This window comes from Bubalus kerabau, chromosome 4 (genome assembly GCF_029407905.1).
Source record: "Bubalus kerabau isolate K-KA32 ecotype Philippines breed swamp buffalo chromosome 4, PCC_UOA_SB_1v2, whole genome shotgun sequence".
Lineage (NCBI taxonomy): Eukaryota > Metazoa > Chordata > Mammalia > Artiodactyla > Bovidae > Bubalus > Bubalus kerabau.
In genome coordinates this window covers 126,138,873-126,157,748 of record NC_073627.1, presented here as the reverse complement: position 1 = coordinate 126,157,748, position 18,876 = coordinate 126,138,873, and the positions used below count along the sequence as shown (strand labels likewise).

The 18,876-nt window shown below is 43.4% G+C and overlaps 1 protein-coding gene across 5 annotated transcripts in view; it reads right to left on the bottom strand.

The window, feature by feature from the left end:
• UNC13B (unc-13 homolog B) overlaps nt 1-18,876 on the bottom strand; it is a 208,364-nt gene that overhangs the window by 36,109 nt on the left and 153,379 nt on the right. For 3 of the 5 annotated variants that reach the window (XM_055578448.1, XM_055578449.1, XM_055578451.1), the window contains exons 1-3: nt 15,344-17,630; nt 3,574-3,596; nt 1,161-1,207 (exon numbers count right to left, since the gene is read on the bottom strand). In XM_055578448.1, the coding sequence (XP_055434423.1) occupies nt 1,161-1,207; nt 3,574-3,596; nt 15,344-17,624 (2,351 nt within the window). In that variant the 5' untranslated portion in view covers nt 17,625-17,630. Of the gene's footprint in view, nt 1-1,160; nt 1,208-3,573; nt 3,597-15,343; nt 17,631-18,876 lie in introns of those variants that run through there. The other 2 variants (XM_055578452.1, XM_055578450.1) reach the window with 2 other exon arrangements.

The window sequence follows — 18,876 nt, the reverse complement described above, 5'->3', positions numbered from 1 at the left end:
TATGGGCAGTGAGCTTTGTTCTCAATGAGACCACCACACCTATGAAAGTTTGAAACTTGTGACAGTTTCTAAGGACTAAGCTGAAGGCAGGGAAAGATGACAACAGGGAGACATTTAGAAAATCCCTGCATGGCTCCATTTAAAAATAGCCTGGTTATGTTGCGTTGGTATGTATGAAGTTTAAAATTATTTGAAGAAAAATGCTAAAGCCCTGAAGAAGGGCTGTTGAAGAAGCAACTGATGCCACAAATTTGTGGCTAATTCTGAAAACTATAAAATGTATACCTTAAGCCAAGAAGTGTCTTTTTTTGGCAACACAAATGAGCTTTTGACAAAAGAAGAGTGGCTCATTCACATGATTAACTCTTGCTATAAAAAAGACATATTAAAAGGAAAAGAAGTATTTAAAAATATAGTTGATAACTTTCTGATCTAATCTTTTTTCTTCCCTGGATGAGGAAGAGGAGGCAGCCACTGAGAACTTTGATGTCAGGACTTTGAGGGGCAAGGACAGAAGGAAGAGCTTAACGGTCTTGAGAGCTGTATGTGGAGGGTAGAAGTGGTGCAGGCACTTAAACACTTTCCTCTCTTAATAACAGTAAGTCATAGCAGTTGAACAATTTAAAATGATTTTCTGGTGCAATCACATGGGTCTGAAACTCCCAGACAAGAAACACAAACAGAACCCACAGAGCTCGTAAAGGATACTACTTATGTCTTCACTATAGTAGAATGGAGTAAGTAAGTGACTCACAACAGCGGAGGCCAGCAGCAAGCTAAGCAATTACACTATCAACAGTGGAATAGAAGGAAACCAGTTCTAAATGCAGATATTTTTCTAGTTTTCTCATCCTTATACATAAAGGGCATACCACCACTATGATGCAATACAGCAGAAATTCCAGAAATAAGGATGGGGAGCCCCAAAGTTCCCTCCCCTGCTTCAGGGGAACCATTCTGCAAAGCTCTCTCTTCCGTCTCTGGGGAATCAGTCTCCAGAGTCCTCTCCTCTGCCCCGGAGAAACAACCGTCTCGACAGTGGAACCTCTTCCTTCTCCAGAATCCAGCTGATGAAACTGTTTCTCCTGCTTCCCAAGGGAAAAGCCAAAGCAGCATAAGAGACTGTAAGATTCACAGAAACCTTGAAGTACCACACTTACCCTTCTGGAAGCCACTGGGGCAAACAGGGATCACCACCATCTGGAATCTTTAAAGAGAGAAAGAGAGAGAAGTTAGCTCCTGGGAAAGATGGGAGAGTGCCGTATTTCTTCGGTCAGGCAGTGAGCAGTAAAGTAGGAAGCTCAGAGCAGCATAGGTCACATACACTATGTGGTGACATAGCCGGCCTGAGGTGTAAGCCAGTTCCCTGATCAGCCAGGGCCACAAGCAGGCAGCCGAAGTGAGTAGTACTTCACCTCCCTTCTCCCCAGTGAGCACGGAGGATATAAGCTCACACAGAACCCAGGACTAAGATCCACTGGGAGTGTGAGAGCTGCCAGAATGTAGAGCTCCTTCACATATCCACTGGTATAGAACAGTAAGCATGGGCCAAGAGAGGGCCCGTGTAGGTTTCCAGGCCTCACTAAAGCAAAAGGACAACTTCATATAGAGTCCAGTCTTCCAGCTATATTCTTAAGTTCTGTTGGCTGCCCTAGAGTCAGACCTGGTCTTTCTGGATTCCTGTCTCATCTTGTGATTTGACTTGGCCTAGGGTCCTTGAAGCTATAACTCATTGACACTGAGTATGCTCTACATTTGATAAACTCGATAAAACAAAAGAATACAGGGCAGATTAGATACTTGGATTACCATTCTTACAAATTTTATGAACTCTACAATAAGAAGCTGAAAACTGAAGCACCAATAATTCAAGCAAGGAACTGTTGGAAAACACTTTTTAAAGCTTTTTGTAAAAAAAAAAAAAAAAAAAAAATCCAAAGCAAATCCTTCAGGCAGAGTACAGAGAATTCCAAAGCTGCCAGGGCTTTCAGAGGACCAATGGCACCTGCTACTTAGGCTCAACAGACAGTACTAGCGGGTCTGGGGCTTTCTGTTCCTCCTTGTTTCCTCCACCCCCAATGACTTCCCTGACTCCTGGGATCTGGATTCCAGCTAGCCATCCTGAGCAAAGGAGCTCCAGATCAAGGGAGGCTTGATCTGGAGGTAAGCTGTTAGGCTCTGGACAGGGGGTGAAGTTTTGGGAGGGCTAAAGATGGGAGGAGTTATAGACAAATGAGGCAAGAGAGTGAAAAAGAGGTAGGACAAGCTAATCGGTGATGTAAAAGTGGGTAAGAGTGACCCTGGACCAGCAGGAAGCTCAAGATGCACTTTGGATTTAAGATCCTTTTCAGGTTGCCTGTGCTCTAATCAAGCCTATCTGCCTACTGCCTGAAGCCCTTCGTGACCACACTTCGCTGCTTCTGCCTCCTACCCTGGTCCTATGAGTGGGATGAAATGGTAGAGGGAGGGCCAGGTCCAAAAGGCAGTCAGAAGGTTGAATCAAGTCTCCTATGGTTCCTGTGAGGGGCAGCCCATTCCTAAATCCCCAGATCCCACCAACCAACTTATCCTCCCTCTAGAAACAGTCACTGCACTCAGCAGATTTTTACTTCCTACCTAGAATTAGGTGCTTGCCAGAAGCCACTGGGCGTAAGGAAACAAAATCACAAAACATCTTTGGCAGCCAGGGTTCACAGGCTCAGATCATACACATTTCCTGTGCTTAGAGCGGGCAGTGGGTCTGCAGAAGCCTGCAGACACAGTGCAGAGCATGCACACACAGGGCACAGGAGGGCTAGGGGAATGAGAGCAGGTCTCAACAAAGTACCTATAGGAGGTACATTCATAGACACAACTTGCACCTAAGGAACCACAGGTGAGCACGGATCCCGCACACAGAGATACAGAGCATGCGCACCCATTTGGGGGAGGACTCGGTGTTCACCAGGGCTCAAATCACCAGCAAAGCGCACCCTTACCATCTTGAGGAACCAGTGCTTGTAGGCACAGAGCTTTAGTACACCACACATTCTCATGGTGTGGGGAAACCACACCACAGGTCTGCAGACCCTTGTGCTCACAGAGAGGCCAGGAAGCCTGCTCAGAAGCACAAAGCACTTTCACATTTAGGCCCCAAGCAAGAGGCACAAAAAGCCTACAAAAACTCCTGCTCTCAAATACAAAGTGTGTATGCATGCTGGGCTCAGCGAGGGTTTACAGCATATGCCAGTCGGCAGCCACAAGTAGAAAATGAACACACACTGTGCAAAGTAGGAAAAAAGGAAGGCAGTCAGTACCTGGGGGGGTCAAACTGAGCACAAGGGTAAGCACACACATGCTACACTGAATGTGTGCCATAGAGGCACACACATCCTCACAAGGCTCCACGGGTGTCTGCAGGAGCACACACGGGCATGGAGCATGCACACAAACTGCTGTCAGGACAAACACACCGGCTGCATGAGCCACAGCTCATAAGCACGCATGCGTGCACACACACACATACACACACGGTACTCAGGAGGGAGGGGAGAGAACCAACAAAAAAGGGGCCCCAAAGGGCCAGAGCACAACCTGAAGGGCTCCTCGCTTTCCTTCTGCAAGGAGAGAAAGAGCAGGAAAAAAAAAGGGCAGAGAGGTTAGTAGATTCATCCTAAACCAGGTAGAGCTAACCTCATGGGACATGGAGGAGAGCTCGGAGAAGTCCTCTGACAACCCAGCAGTTCACAGAGCCTGGCTCCCGGAATCCTCACCTGTATTCGCTGCCCCTGCTTTTTAGTTTAGAACAGGTTTGGCTACAAAAACCAAAGGACCAAGTCGGCCTGGGAATTTCAGCCACCCTTTCCCCCCTTTCCAAAGTGGTCTGCATGCAGGGTCAGGGCCACCGGGGCCATAAGGCCAGCTATGTTACCAAGAGCCACTCCCACAGGCCATCTGAACTGACTGAACACAGAGCAGGTTCCTTCCTCAGGAGCTACACGAGCTCATCTGAATCTGGGCTAAGTCTGAGAACCCCAAAGGCCGGGTAGCTGAGCCCTCTCCCTTTTCTAACACAGGCTGGCTACTTGTTTTGCCCCACAAGCCTTGGCCTGTTTTCCCAGAGCCTATGTTAAGTTAGGCCAAGTTAGGGCCTAGAAGTAAGGCCAGGACCTGGAGGCTCAGTGGCCATTGATTTGGAGGCACCAAGTCCTTATCAAGTCACTATGACTTAAGTCACTATAATCTGAATGATAAAACCACGGCTGCAATCCCAGGTTTGATTATCTACCAAACTTAGAACAATACGTCAAAAGAAACTGACACTTCCAGAAGGACCCAAGCAAACCACAGGAGAGGAAGAATAAAGTCCAGAAATTACTCCTTTCCTATTTGCCAGACACTACATAGCCTTCTAGGCCACACTTGCTTGACAGAGGCTTCCTTCTCTAAGCAAAGTCCATTATCTGGACCCCTCTTTTCTTTTTTTCCCATCCCTTTGAATAAAGAATCACTGATGTTATATAACAAGTAGAAACGAGAGTCATGGTAACTAATAAGTTCTCAATTTTTCAAGCTATTTCTGATTACCTAATGGGTTACCTGACTTGACAAGAAGGGATTCAGGAATAGGAATCTTCCAAAACAGTGCAGAAAAGTCGGTGAGATTAAAAAAACATTTCTGGGAGAGGGAACTGTCTCTTCTACTACATATACTCCCTACTTCCTGGGAACACTCTGTTCCCTTTGAAAAAGAAAGCTAGGCAACGAACTGACCCTGTGATTCGAGTTGAAAAGGTTTATTTCTTCCTCCACTATCTTAAATATATTGTACACATCATGTCAAAGTTACTTCAGTTGTGTCCTTCTATTCTTCCCAGAGTTCCCCATGATGCCTAAAGAAGAAAATTCAATATATTGTCATGACCTAGCTTCTTGCATTGATTGGGTGAACTCAGACTTATTCTTAAAAACTTAGATCAAATATTAATGTCTCTGAAAATTTATCTGCCTTCCTCTCAAAAACAGAATTAGGTGCTTTTCTACTATGTGTCCGTGGTACCCATGCTTTTGTGTACACACTTCTATGACAGTTTGTTGTCAGTACGTTTCATTGTTAATTGTCTGTATAAATGTCTCCCTTTACATATTGTGAATTTCTTGAGAGCAAGAATTATATATATATATTTTATTTCACCTTTGTAGTCTGAGGGTTTAGCACATCTAGTGTTTTTATGTAGTAAAAGAACTTGAAATTTCAGAACTTAGAAAACAACAGCCTTTCTAAAGACATGTGTCTTGCCTAAGAGAAAAGATAGGCCTCTTTGCCTGTACCATTTTCTAGACCTCAAAGAACTGCAGTACTAGTCCCTTCAGTTTGTCCCAACCCCTGGCCAAACATGTTCTTATTAATAACTTAAAAATATCTTTTCTTGTTAGGAATCAAACACTTTGTGCCTCCTAACTTCTTAAAATGCCTTAGGATTTTTCCACTCAGATTTAGTTTTCAGTTTAAGTGATACATGTCTATATAACACCTGCTTTGCAGGAAAATTCCTGATCCCTAAGAATAATCTCACTCTTCCAGATAGTCCATCTGATAAGGACGAGACACACACTTCCTCACTGTTAAAACAATCTTAACTCCATTACTTAGGAGTCAAAGATTTGAGGCACTCAACTTATCTGAGCCTGCATTTCCTTATCTTTAAAAAAAAGATAAAACTAGCGATTGCCCAGAGTTATTGTGAGGATTCATTTCTTTTTAAAATTTTTTATTTATTTTTAATTGGAGGATAATTGCTTTACAATGTTGTACTGGTTTCTGCCATACATCAGCATGAATCAGCCATAAGTATACATATGTCCCCTGCCTCTTGGACCTCCCTCCTACCTCATCCCACCCCTCTAGGTTGTCTCAGAGCACCAGGTTGAGCTCCCTGTGTTATACAACAACTTCTCATTAGCTATCTGTTTTACACATGATAATTTATGTATGTCAATGCTACTCTCTCAATCCATGCCACCCTCTCCTTTCCCTGCTGTGGCCACAGGTCTGTTCTCTGTGTCTGAGCCTATATTCCTGCCCTGCATATAAGTTCATCAGTACCATTTTTCTACAGTCCATATATAAGCATTAATATATAGATATTTGTTTTCCTCTTTCTGACTTACTTTACTCTGTATAACAGGCTCTGTTATAGGTTCATCCACCTCACCAGAACTGACTCAAATGTGTTCCTTTATGGCTGAGTAATATTTCATTGTATATATGTACCACAACTTCCATTCCTTAAATATTCACTGAGAACCTACTTCACATGAGGTGCTGTTCTCATGCTGCCAGAGCAGTGAATTGTGATCTTAAGAACCTTCTGTTCTAGTAGGAGGAACAGACAACTAGTAATGATGGTGAAGATGATGACAGCTGTGAACACCAAGTGAACACGATACATACCTGGCATTTTATTTGAGTAAGCTCATTTACTTCTCACAACAACTCTGAGTAAATACTGTTATAATCTCCATTTTCCTATTGATTAAAATGAAGATCACAGAGATGTTAAGTAACTTGCCTGAAGTCACAGCAAGTGGCAAAGCCAAAATTCGAAACAGGTACTCTGGTTCCAGAATCTGAAACTATGTATACTGTAACCTGATGGGAAGAGCTGACTCATTGGAAAAGACTCTGACGCTGGGAGGGATTGGGGACAGGAGGAGAAGGGGACGACAGAGGAGGAGATGGCTGGGTGGCATCACGGACTTGATGGACCAACTCCAGGAGTTGGTGATGGACAGGGAGGCCTGGTGTGCTGCAGCCCATGGGGTCGCAAAGAATCAGACACGACTGACCGACTGAAGTGAACTGAACTGATCATAAATGATAGGGACTTAGCTGAAAAATCCAGGTAAGGGGAAAAGATATTGTCCCCAGTGGTGATGTTATGCTATGAAAAGTTTATAAATGATTGTCAGGAAGCCTAATTGCTAAAAGAACATCTAAGCAGACATATGAAGAAAAATTAGTAAAAAAGCTATTCAGAGTGCAAAGAGAAAAGTATTCCAGTCAGAACACACAGCAAGTGTAAAGTCTGAGCTGACAGCATGGCTGGTGTGAAGGAACAAGTCTGCCTTAGAGGATCATTTCAAATAGGGCCCTCATAAGCACTTTGGCTTTCATTGTGAGTGAGACAGAAAAATCACCAGAAGGTTCTGAACAGAGAAGTGATAGTGATATGATCTGACTTGTGTTTTATGTGGATTACTATGGCTGGGGAGAACAGACGGCAGACGGACAAGGGTAGAAACCGGGAGATCAGCAAGACTACCACTATCATCTAGACGAGAGAAAATGGTGACTGAGATTGAGATGTTAGTGCTAAGGTTTGGAATATGTTTGAAAGGCAAAGCAGGTGGAATTTAATAACTGATTGGATATAGCTTATGAAAGAAACAGAGAAGTCAAGACTGACTCTATGGGGACTTCCCTGGTGGTGCAGTGTTTAAGACTCCACGCTCCCAATGCAAAGGGCCCAGGTTCAATCCCTGGTGAGGGAACTAGATCCCACATGCTGCAACTAAGACCCAGCACAGCTGAAAACAAACAAGCAAATAAAAAACAAAACAATGTGGTTTAAAAAAAAAAAAAAAGAATGACTCTATGGATTTGGGTCTGAGCAGCTAGCTGCAAGAATGGAGTTGCCGTTTACTGGTAAGGAAGACTATAGGGAAAGTAGGTTTGGCAGGGTTTACGGAGAAAGATCAGGAGTTTGGTTTTGAAAATGTCTAATCTGAGATGTCTATTCACACGGAAATGTGGGTGTTAAGTATATGTGAAATCTGGTATTCCTAGAAGATATCTGGGCCAGATATCAATCTGGGAATGCTTATGAAAATCATGAGACTGAAAGAGATTATCTAGGAAGTGAGTATAAATAAAAAGTAGTGGTCAGGACTGAATCGTGAGGTACTACAAGGGTGGGAAGATAAGGAGGGAGTAGCAAAAATGACTCCAGAAGAAAACGGTCAATAATATTGGAGGAGATACAAGACAGAGAGGTATTCTGGAAGCCAAGTGAAGAAAGTATTTCAAAAAGAAGGAATCTAGGGACTACCTTGGTGGCCCAGTGGTTAAGACTGCAATTCCAATGTAGGGGATGCAGGTTCGATCTCCAGTTTGGAGAACTAAGAATCCCACATCACACATGTCCAAAAAAAAAAAGAAAGAAATTGAGGCATAAAAATAGACTAAAGATTATTAATCGACTAGAACTGGTAGTCCAGAAGTAAACTCTTACATTTATGGCCAATTGATTTTGACCATTCAACAGATAAAGAATATTATTTTTCAGTAAATGGTGTTGAGATAACTAGACATACACATGCTCAAGAAGGAAGCTGGACCCCTGTCTAACACCATTCACAAAAATTAACTCAAAATGAATCACAGACCTAAATATAAGCACTAAATAAAACTATGAAACATTTAGGACAAAAAAGTAAGAGTAAACTTTTGTGACCTTGGATTAGACAATGGTTTAGCTATAAAACCAAAAGCGAAATCAACACCAGAATAGATAAATAGGACTTCATCAAAATTTAAAACTTTTGTACTCTAATACCCATATTACGATGGCAAACCAAACAAAGCCATCCAGGAAATAACAAGTGTTATTTAGCAAGGATGTTGAAAAACTAGAACCCATGTGCACTATTGTTAGGAATGTGCAATGACAGCTGCTGTAGAAAACAACACAGTAATGTCTCAAAAAAAAAAAAAAAAAAAAAATCAGGATTACCATATGATCCAACAATGCCACTCCTGTGTATATACCCAAAAGAAATGAAAGCAAGAACTTCAACAGATATTTGTGCACCCCTACTTATAGCAGCATTATTCACAATAGCCAAAACGTAGAAGAAACCCAAGTGTCCAACGATGGATGAATGCATAAACAAATGTAGTATATATACATACAATGGAATATCATTCACCCTTAAAAAGGCAGGAAATTCTGACATATGCTACAACATGGTGAACTTCAAAGACATTGTCAAGTGAAATGAGCCAGTCACAAAAGAACAAATATTGTGCAAATACATTTATATGAGGTAGTCAAATTTAGAGAGACAGAAAGTACAATGGTGATTGCCAGTGGCTGAGGGGAGGAGAGAACAGGGAGTTAATTTAATGGGTACAGAGTTTCAGCTAGGGAAAATGGAAAAAGTTCTGGGGATTAGATAGTGGTGATGACCACATGGTGATGGTCATGTGAATGAATTTTAAATGGCTAAAATGTCAAATTTTATGTTTTCTATATTTTATTACAATAATTTTTTCAGAAAAATAAAACATTTACACTTCAAAGGATACCATAAAGAAAGTAAAAAGACAACAAACAAATCAGGGGAAAATATTTACAAATTATCTGGACCTATGTCCTTACGTCATTATTATCTGGACCCTTATGATTAAACAGTGGAAATGACAAATAGATTCAAGGGATTAGATCTGATTGACAGAGTGCCTTAAGAACTATGGACGGAGGTTCGTGACATTGTACAGGAGGCAGGGATCAAGACCATCCCCAAGAAAAGGAAATGCAAAAAGGTAAAATGGTTGTCTGAAAAGGCCTTACAAATAGCTGTGCAAAGAAGAGAAGCGAAAGGCAAAGGAAAAAAGGAAAGATATACCCATTTGAACGCAGAGTTCCAAAGAATAGCAAGGAGAGATAAGAAAGCCTTCCTTAGTGATCAATGCAAACAAATAGAGGAAAACAACAGAATGGGAAAGACTAGAGATCTTTTCAAGAAAATCTGAGATACTGAGGGAACATTTCATGCAAAGATGGGCTCGATAAAGGACAGAAATGGTATGGACCTAACAGAAGCAGAAGATATTAACAGGTGGCAAGAATACACAAAGAACTATACAAAAAAGATCTTCACAACCTAGATAACCATGACAGTGTGATCACTCACCTAGAGCCAGACATCCTGGAATGCAAAGTCAAATGGGCTTTAGGAAGCATCACTATGAACAAAGCTAGTGGAGGTGATGGCATTCCAGTTGAGCTATTTCAAATCCTAAAAGATGATGCTGTGAAAGTGCTGCACTCAATATGCCAGCAAATTTGGAAAACTCGGCAGTGGCCACAGGACTGGAAAAGATCAGTTTTCATTGCAATCCCAAAGAAGTGCAATGCCAAAGAATGTTAAACTACTGCACAACTATACTCATTTCACATGCAAGCAAGGTAATGCTCAATATTCTCCAAGCCAGGCTTCAGCAGTACATGAAGCGAGAACTTCCAGATGTTCAAGCTGGATTTAGAAAAGGCAGAGGAAATAGATCAAATTGCCAACATCTGTTGGATTATCAAAAAAGCAAGAGAGTTCCAGAAAAACATCTACTTTTGCTTTATTGACTATACCAAAGCCTTTGACTGTATAGATCATGACAAACTGTGGAAAATTGTTTAAGAAATGGGACTACCAGACCACCTGACCTGCCTGCCAAGAAAACTGTATGCAGGTCAAGAAGCAACAGTTAGAACTGGACATGGAACAACAGACTGGTTCCAAATCGGGAAAGGAGTATGTCAAGGCTGTACATTGTTACCCTGCTTATTTAACTTATATGCAGAGTACATCATGTGAAATGCTGGGCTGGAGGAAGCACAAGCTGGAATCAAGATTGCTGGGAGAAATATCAATAACCTCATATACACCTCACGTATGCAGATGACACCACTCATGTGGCAGAAAGTGAAGAGGGACTAAAGAGCCTCTTGATGAAAGTGAAAGAGGAGAGTGAAAAAGCTGGCCTAAAATTCAACATTGAAAAAACTAAGATCATCCGGTCCCATCACTCCTTGGCAAATAGATGGAGAAACAAGGGAAACAGTGACAGACTTTATTTTGGGGGGCTCCAAAATCACTGCAGATGGTGACTGCATTCATGAAATTAAAAGACGCTTGCTCCTTGGAAAAAAAGCTATGACCAACATAGACAGCACATTAAAAAGCAGAGACATTACTTTGCCAACAAAGGTCGGTCTAGTCAAAGCTATAGTTTTTCCAGTAGTCATGTATGGATCTTACAGCTGGACTATAAGGAAAGCTGAGGGCCAAAGAATTGATGCTTTTGAACTGTGGTGTTGAAGAAGACTCTTGAGAATCCCTTGGACTGCAAGGAGATCCAACCAGTCAGTCCTAAAGGAAATCAGTCCTGAATATTCATTGAAAGGACTGATACTGAGGCTGAAACTCCAATACTTTGGCTACCTGATATGAGGAACTGACTCATTGGAAAAGACCCTGATGCTGGGAAAGACTGAAGGCAGGAGGAGAAAAGGACAACAGAGGATGAGATGGTTGGATGGCATCAATGACTTAATGTATGAGTTTGAGCAAGCTCCAGGAGTTTGTGATGGACAGGGAAGCCTGGCATGCTGCAGTCCAGGGGGTCACAAAGAGTCGGACACGACTGAGCGACTGAACTGAACTGATGTCCAGAACATATAAACAACTCTTACAACTCAACAGAAAAAGACAAACAATTCAATTTAAAAATGGATAAAGGATTTAAATAGACATTTCTTCAAAGAAAATATAAAAATGGCCAATAAGCATATGAAAAGATATTTTAACATCATTAACCACTGCTGCTGCTGCTGCTAAGTCGCTTCAGTCGTGTCCGACTCTGTGCGACCCCATGGACTGCAGCCTACCAGGCTTCTCCGTCCATGGGATTCTCCAGGCAAGAACACTGGAGTGGGTTGCCATTTCCTTCTCCAATGCATGAAAGTGGAAAGTGAAAGTGAAGTTGCTCAGTCGTGTCTGACTTAGCAACCCCATGGACTATAGCCTACCAGGCTCCTCCATCCATGGGATTTTCCGGGCAACAGTACTGGAGTGGGGTGCCATTGCCTTCTCCCTCATTAACCACTAGGGAAATGAAAATCAAAGCTAGAAGATACCAGTCACACTCACTAGGATGGCTCTAGTAAAAATAGAATGGCTAGGATGTGGAGAAATTTGAACTTGCATACACTGCTGGCAGAAATGCAAAACACTGCAACCACATTGGTAAACAGTCTAGAAGTTCCAAAAAAAATGTGAAACACAGTTACCATATGACCCAGTGTTCCATTTCTAGGTATATACACAAGAGAATCAGAATATATGTCCACAAAAAAACAGCAACATTATTCATAATAGCCAAAAATGTGGTTAAAAAAAAAAAGCACACAACAAAATGTTCATCAACTGATGAATGTATGAACAAAATGTGCTATTTCCATATAATGGAATATTATTCATCCACAAAAAGAAATGAAGCACCCATACGTGCTACAACATTGGTCAGTTTTGAAAACATTGTTCTGAGTAAGCTTAGACTGTAAAAGGTCTCAAGCAGAGCAGTGAAGAAAGCTTTTTCAACTCTTTCTTGTGGTAGCAGTCACTATTGTATTGAATCAGTTTACCAGGTTAGCGTGACTCCTCTTGTGGACTCTACAGCCAGAAAGTGTTGGCCAGAGGCCTGCCTGTGTGCTTATTTACCTTGCTCTATTCCTTGTGCTTTAAGGAATGGTGCTGGAGTCAGGCTGGATCTAGCACTGAAGAGATGCTGCCACTGCCCGATAGCCTCTCTACCACCCCGTCTGTAGCCCATAGACCAGAGTGGATCTTGGAAAGCACCCATAATTCTGGCTTGATCTCTTACTGGTGTTTCACAACAGTTTCTTCTCATTATTTCTGCTGCTCTCACAAGTTCCTGCATGGTCCAGAAGGATGTCAGCCCAGAAGAGAAACATTGCAACTTGAAGAACTGAGCCCCAGAGTTCTGGATACTCAGGCTAACATTGACTCCCACTACAGTTAAAAGAGTTAGTAAGGAAGTACTACTTTGATATGAGTTGTTTCTACTGTTGCTGCAATATTGGGTTGGCCAAAAGGTTCATTTGGATTTTTCTGTAACATCTTATGGAAAAAACCTGAATGACCTTTTTAGCCAATCCAATATAAAAATTTCTAAGTGCCCAGGAAGAAAGAAAAGGGGCTGCAAAGTTAAAGAGAGACCAAAACCCTTTGTATCTGAGGAATTATAGAAAGCTTCCTGGAGCAGGTGAAACTTTGGCTGTATGTTGAAGAACTGAGTAAATTTTCCTAGGTTGATGTGGCAAACATAACACTTCAAGCTAGAAGGAAGCATGTATATGTGATATGCTGAAAACAAAGTACAAGGTGAATTTGTGAGACAGAAGATTCCTTCCAGGTGGAGGACCGTGGGACAACAGAAGATAAGCCTAGAAATGTAAACTAGAGACCAGGTGTAGTGGCCTTGAATGCCAAGTGAAGGAATTGAGACTTTTTGATAGGGTATAAAGAGCAGCTCTAGGGATATTGGAAAGGAATATGATTTTAATTTTCCAGTTTAATTTTACGATTATATATTCATGATTCAAATTCTAAAAATTATTTTTTAAAGTGTACACAGTAAAAAAGAATCTCATTTCACTAGTTTTTTACCTAATACCTTTTCCCATGGGCAATCCTGTACCAGTTTCTTATGTATCTTAGTGGTTTTTTGTTTGGTTGGTTAGCTGGGTTGTTGTTGTTGTTGTTGTTTTTTGGCCATGCCACGTGGCTTGCAAGATCTCAGTTCCCTGGCCAGGGACTGATCCTGGGCGACAGCAATGAAAGCCCAGAATCCTAACCACTAGGCACTAGGGAACTCCTTTGTTAAATATTCTATACATATATACAAACAAACACTATGCGTTTGTGTATGTAGTCTTCATCTCTCCTTTTCATACAAATGTATGGGCTTCCCTAGTGGCTCAGTGGTTTAAAAAAAAAAAAAATCCGCCTGCCAATGCAGAAGACACAGGCTTGATTCCTGAGTCAGGGATTCCCCTGGAGTAGGAAATGGCAATCCACTCCATTATTCTTGCCTGGAGAATCCCATGGACAGAGGAGCCTGATGGGCTATAGTCCATGGGGTTGCAAAAGAGTCTGACATGACTCAGCACCTAAACAACAACAAAGCATCTTACACATACTGCTCTGCACCTTGTTTTCTGAAATATGTCAATAGATCTTTCCATTTCAGCAAAGAGGTACCTCTTTCTTTTTATAGCTGCATGGTACTGTATTTCATTGTTTGGATGCACCAGTAAGTTATTTAACCAGGCTTTCTTAAGAACGTTTAGGTTGTTTTCAATCTTCACTATTAAAAACAATACCTCATAAATAGCCTTGAACATATGTCCCTTCTACACGTGAAAATGTACCTGCAGGATATATTCTTGGAAGTAGTGCTGGGCCTCAAAGGGCATACATAATTCTGATGAATGTTGCCAACTGCCTTCCTCAGAGGTTATACCAATTTCCACTCCCACACCACCAGCAATGGATGAGTACCTGTTCTCTCACATCTTTGCCAACACAATATGTTTCATAATTTTAATCTTGCCTTAGAAAGATTAATCAGGTTATATGCATAAGAGGACAACCTCATTTACATTTAAAATTAGATGAATAAAGCATATGCTCTTTGGATAAATTTATTATAATTTTGATTGGGAGAGGTAATTTTAAAGCTACATGTCATCTCCATGCTGCCCAGAAAAGACTTTTCTCAATTCTTGTAGCCAAAAACCATTCCATTGTCTAAATGTTAGGTAAGCAGCCTTTAACTGGAGATGGAAGAAAGGGAATATGACCAGTGGGGAGCAGAGTTGGGCTCTTGGGCAGGGTCAGCGCTGCAAGAAGTTTCTGGACAGCTCCGAGTTAGAACTAAAGTTCCGTACTGTCAACTCCAGTACTGGGAAGGAGACAGGTCAGGATAAGGGAAATTCCCACAGTGGCCCACAAGGTGGAGAAGCCCCATCAGCTGTTGGAGAAATGGCAATCTTACCTCAGCAAGAAGCTCATGGAGAATAATTTTAAAATGCAACACAGGATTGCATCAGCATCTTAGCTCCTATGAGAAACATGCCTCTTTCCCCCATTCCTGCCTCCTACCTCACACCTACTTTACACCAGGATAGCCTAAAGTTCTGCAGCTATAAACTATTTTTGCTCAAATGCTCTTCCTCTTTTGAAAAGGTACTTTCTAAAGCTCCTGCCAATAAACTGGGAGCTCCCTATGGACAAGAACTCGTTTTCTGTTGCTTTTCAATTGTCACTCTAATTCCCACAGGATCAACTTACAAATCTATACCCCAGTAATTGAGACTGATTGAAGATGTGAACCTCCCCCATCACCTTGTGAAGCTCACCACCAAGCTGGATCTCATGCTGGCCTGATGCAGGTCACACCCAACCAGCTGCAAACCCATTCACCAGAGACTTGAAATACCTGGGTGCGTGTCTTCTACTGAGAGATGGTCTGTCTTCTGTACTAGCTCGTGTATAAGTTTTTTCTGCCTCAGTCTTTTCTCTCTTAGAACATCTTTAAAATTGCTGATGCATCTGTTGAGGTAGATGGTCTCTGCGCACACTTGCTCTAGGCTTAGTCTGCCCTGTTTGGGAGATTCAGGCCTGGAACAAGTTTCACTTCCCAGACACGGAGCCAGAGCAAACCCTGGTGATGAATATGCAAGAGGCAAGTTACTGGAAGCCAGAGAGGAGTTGCTGGGATCCTGAGAGGTCTGGTCTCCCTGGGCAGAGATGCCCACTCCACCAGACACCACGCTGAGTATGCTCTCACTCCCCTGACTCCCAGGGCTCCCCAGTGAGAAATCCTGAGCACCCCCTGAACTCACTGTGCCAAGAAGTCTATCACTGTTCTCGGACTGGGAGCCACTCTCAATGCTTTCAAGGTCCTCAGGGGTGATGGACCCACTGTTCTCCAGCTTCTGAAACACTCCCTGCAAAGCTGAACGAAAGTGGTCAATTGCTCGGCCCAGTTTACTTGTGTAAAACTTGATCTCTACATCTTCATCCTCCTGCGAGCCACCCAGGCAAGAGGACTTTTCCAAGACATCTTTGAGGACCTGAGCAGAATGTTCCTCCTCCTCATTCAAGTCAATATGAACCATGTCATTGAAAGTCTCGGGCCCAATGCTGATTTCCTCCATCAGGCTGTCACAGCTCAGAGTTGCAAACCTTCTGGACTTGTCTGTTAAGAGGTCCTCTAGCTGCTTTGCGCTCAGAATATCCAACCCAGGTTCACAGGCCAGGAGTTTGTCCTCTGTCTTCAGCAACCCAGACAGTGATAGGCAACTGCCAGTCTCACTTTTGTCACTGCAGTTGTTTTCTGTTTTTGCTGTTTTATATACTTCAAGTTCTTGGTTACACTGTTTGAAAACCTGGGATTTCCCAGAATCCTCCTCTTTCAAGATTAACACTAGGGAAGGTTCCTCACATTGATGGAGGGTGGATAAAGAAGCCTCTCTTCCTGTCAATTCACTGCAGGAGCCCCTGAGAACCTGGGGGTTTCCTAATGTTCCTCTGACTTCACCCCCTAGCTTAGACTCATTACTTGGCTTTGCCAAATCATTCTTGGGTGGGAAGCAAAGGCCTTGCTGTTCAGGGCTCTGGGGTTCTCTATGTTGATTCTGAGCCCTCATTTGATGTGCTCCTGTTATTGGTCCTCTGTCCCCCGTTTCCACATGAAAAACTGGCTCATCCAGGTGTAAAGAATTCAAATTACGATGCTGGAGTTGTTGTTCCAAAGATGAGAGAGACTCCTTTGGGGGATTCTTAGAGCACGGTGGCTGGCTTGGCTCTTCTCTGGTGGTGATCCGGACCCCTAAACTCTGCAAGAGGATGGATTTCTGCAATATGAGGTCCCTATGCTCTAGATGGGCAAGCTTCACAACAGTAGGCCTGGGAGCTGGGGCTCTGCCCGCTCGGTAAGCCTCTTTAATGAACCTATTGCACTGCATGCCATTAACACACATGTGCTTGGCCAGGAAGTTTTGAGCCAGCTCCATGGTATTTTCCCCATCTTGCTCAGGAAGTCCATACAGATACAGAATGGCTTCCTCGCTGGGTCTGTCCACATGGGGTTCCTGGGCCTTTCCCCCCACACACCCTTTGGCCAGGGAACTGCTGCCCACATGTAAGCCTTCTATTTCACTCAGAACTGAGTCTACACAGCTAGAGACCTCATCCACTGAACCTCGGACTTGGCTCAAGTGCTGCCGCAACTCAGCAATCTCAGTTTGGAGACGGCTGATGCCCTGCAGTTCTCTGATGATATAGTCCACTACATCCCCCAAAGGTTCTTGCTGTTCATGGTGACAGCCTTGGCCAAGGCCTCTGGACAAGAGGGGCTTGGCTTGATCCCTCTCTGAGGGCTCTGGACAGCTTCTGGTAATGCTGGCAGATGAGAGGTGCTGAGAGGCAGACCCTGAAACACAGGCTGTGGCGCCCAGAGGAAGCTGGCTGCTGGCCTGCTGCCCAAAGCTGCAACGCTGGGCCAGACCCCCATCTGTATCCCCACCAATGACGGAGGCTACAGGCCCACAGTGAGGGGGCAGGAAGCTGTCCTCTGGCAAGGTTCCAGCAGGGCCTGAGGACTTGCTCTTGATGCCACACAGAGTCTCTGCCTTAGCTTTATCTGGGGAAAGCCTGGAGGAGGATCCCAAGGTGACCATGATTTCTTCCTCTGACTCTTGCAACAATCGCTTCATTTTCTCCCTCAGGGTCTGAGGGATTTTCAAGCTTGTTCCTCTTGTTTCTGGTCAGGATGGTTAATAGAGATTGTGTTAGAAGGCAATATCCTGACCTGCTCTTTTCAGTCTATTTTTAGCAATTATTGATGGCTGATGCCTGGGGCTTGGCCCACAGTGATGCCTGGAACGGTCCCATATGTGGTCTCAAACCTGGCACATGTCCCTGGATCCTGGTTTGACTCTTACCCTGCAGCTAGCGAAAAAGGAAAACAGTGTGCTTGGATCAGAAGGCAGCATGGTAATATGAATCAAGCAGGAATAAGAACATTACCTTCTAAGACTCTAGGAGTCAACAGTGACCGGCCTCCCAAGGCTAGCCTTAAAGGTTACAGGCAGTCACTTCTCTCTCCTTGGCTTCCCATCAGAGTTTTGATGTAAAATCAGATCAAGCCCTTGTGTCGTGAGCAAGGGCTGATGCCAAAGGGATCAGGATTGAAACAGACTCCTGGGAAACAGGTGGGATGAACTCGACAGAGACTGAACCTTTACAAACATGAGGCTCAGCAACGAACACACAGATGTTTAACCACCAAACCTCAAATCACACACACAGTAACAGACAAGACATGGAATGTTTCTTTTTTTTCCCTCCAGTTTGTTGTTCTGGTGAAGACTCAGCTACTTAAAGGTTTGCTCCTGCCTGTGCTTATAGCACAAAGTGTTTTCCCCCTGCTTATTGATAGCAACTCTGCACTTGGAGAGAGGACCATGACAAGAAAGTGATTTCCTAGCTGTCTACTGCTGGAGTAACAGAGCGCTGCTCTAACCCTCTGAATGGCCTGGAGAGAACAATACATGTGGCAGGCGGGGAGTTGGTTACATTGGAGAGGGTTCCAGGGTGCTCTGCTGTTCTCCAAAAAGGTGAAAAAAAGACCTGCCACCAGTCTCGCCCCTAAATACTAAGCTACCAGTGACTGTAACTTACAGAGATGACTGTTACCTTCTGGGGGGTGGTGCGTGGGGTGGGAATCCATTCCCTTTTTACTGGAAAAATGCAGAATGTAGGGAAGGAGCAGAGTGGACAAAGGGTGAAGCAGAAAGGCCGGGAGTGCACGGGACTGCCAGTACTCTCTGGCTCTGCTGGGTCAGCTGGGGGTGGGTCAGATAGGTTGGTGGGAGACACGCTACCCTTCCTGTTCTTCAACTGGAGATGGTTTCTCTATTTTCTAGATTTGACCTAGATTTCTATATCTTCTAACACCCCTGCCTC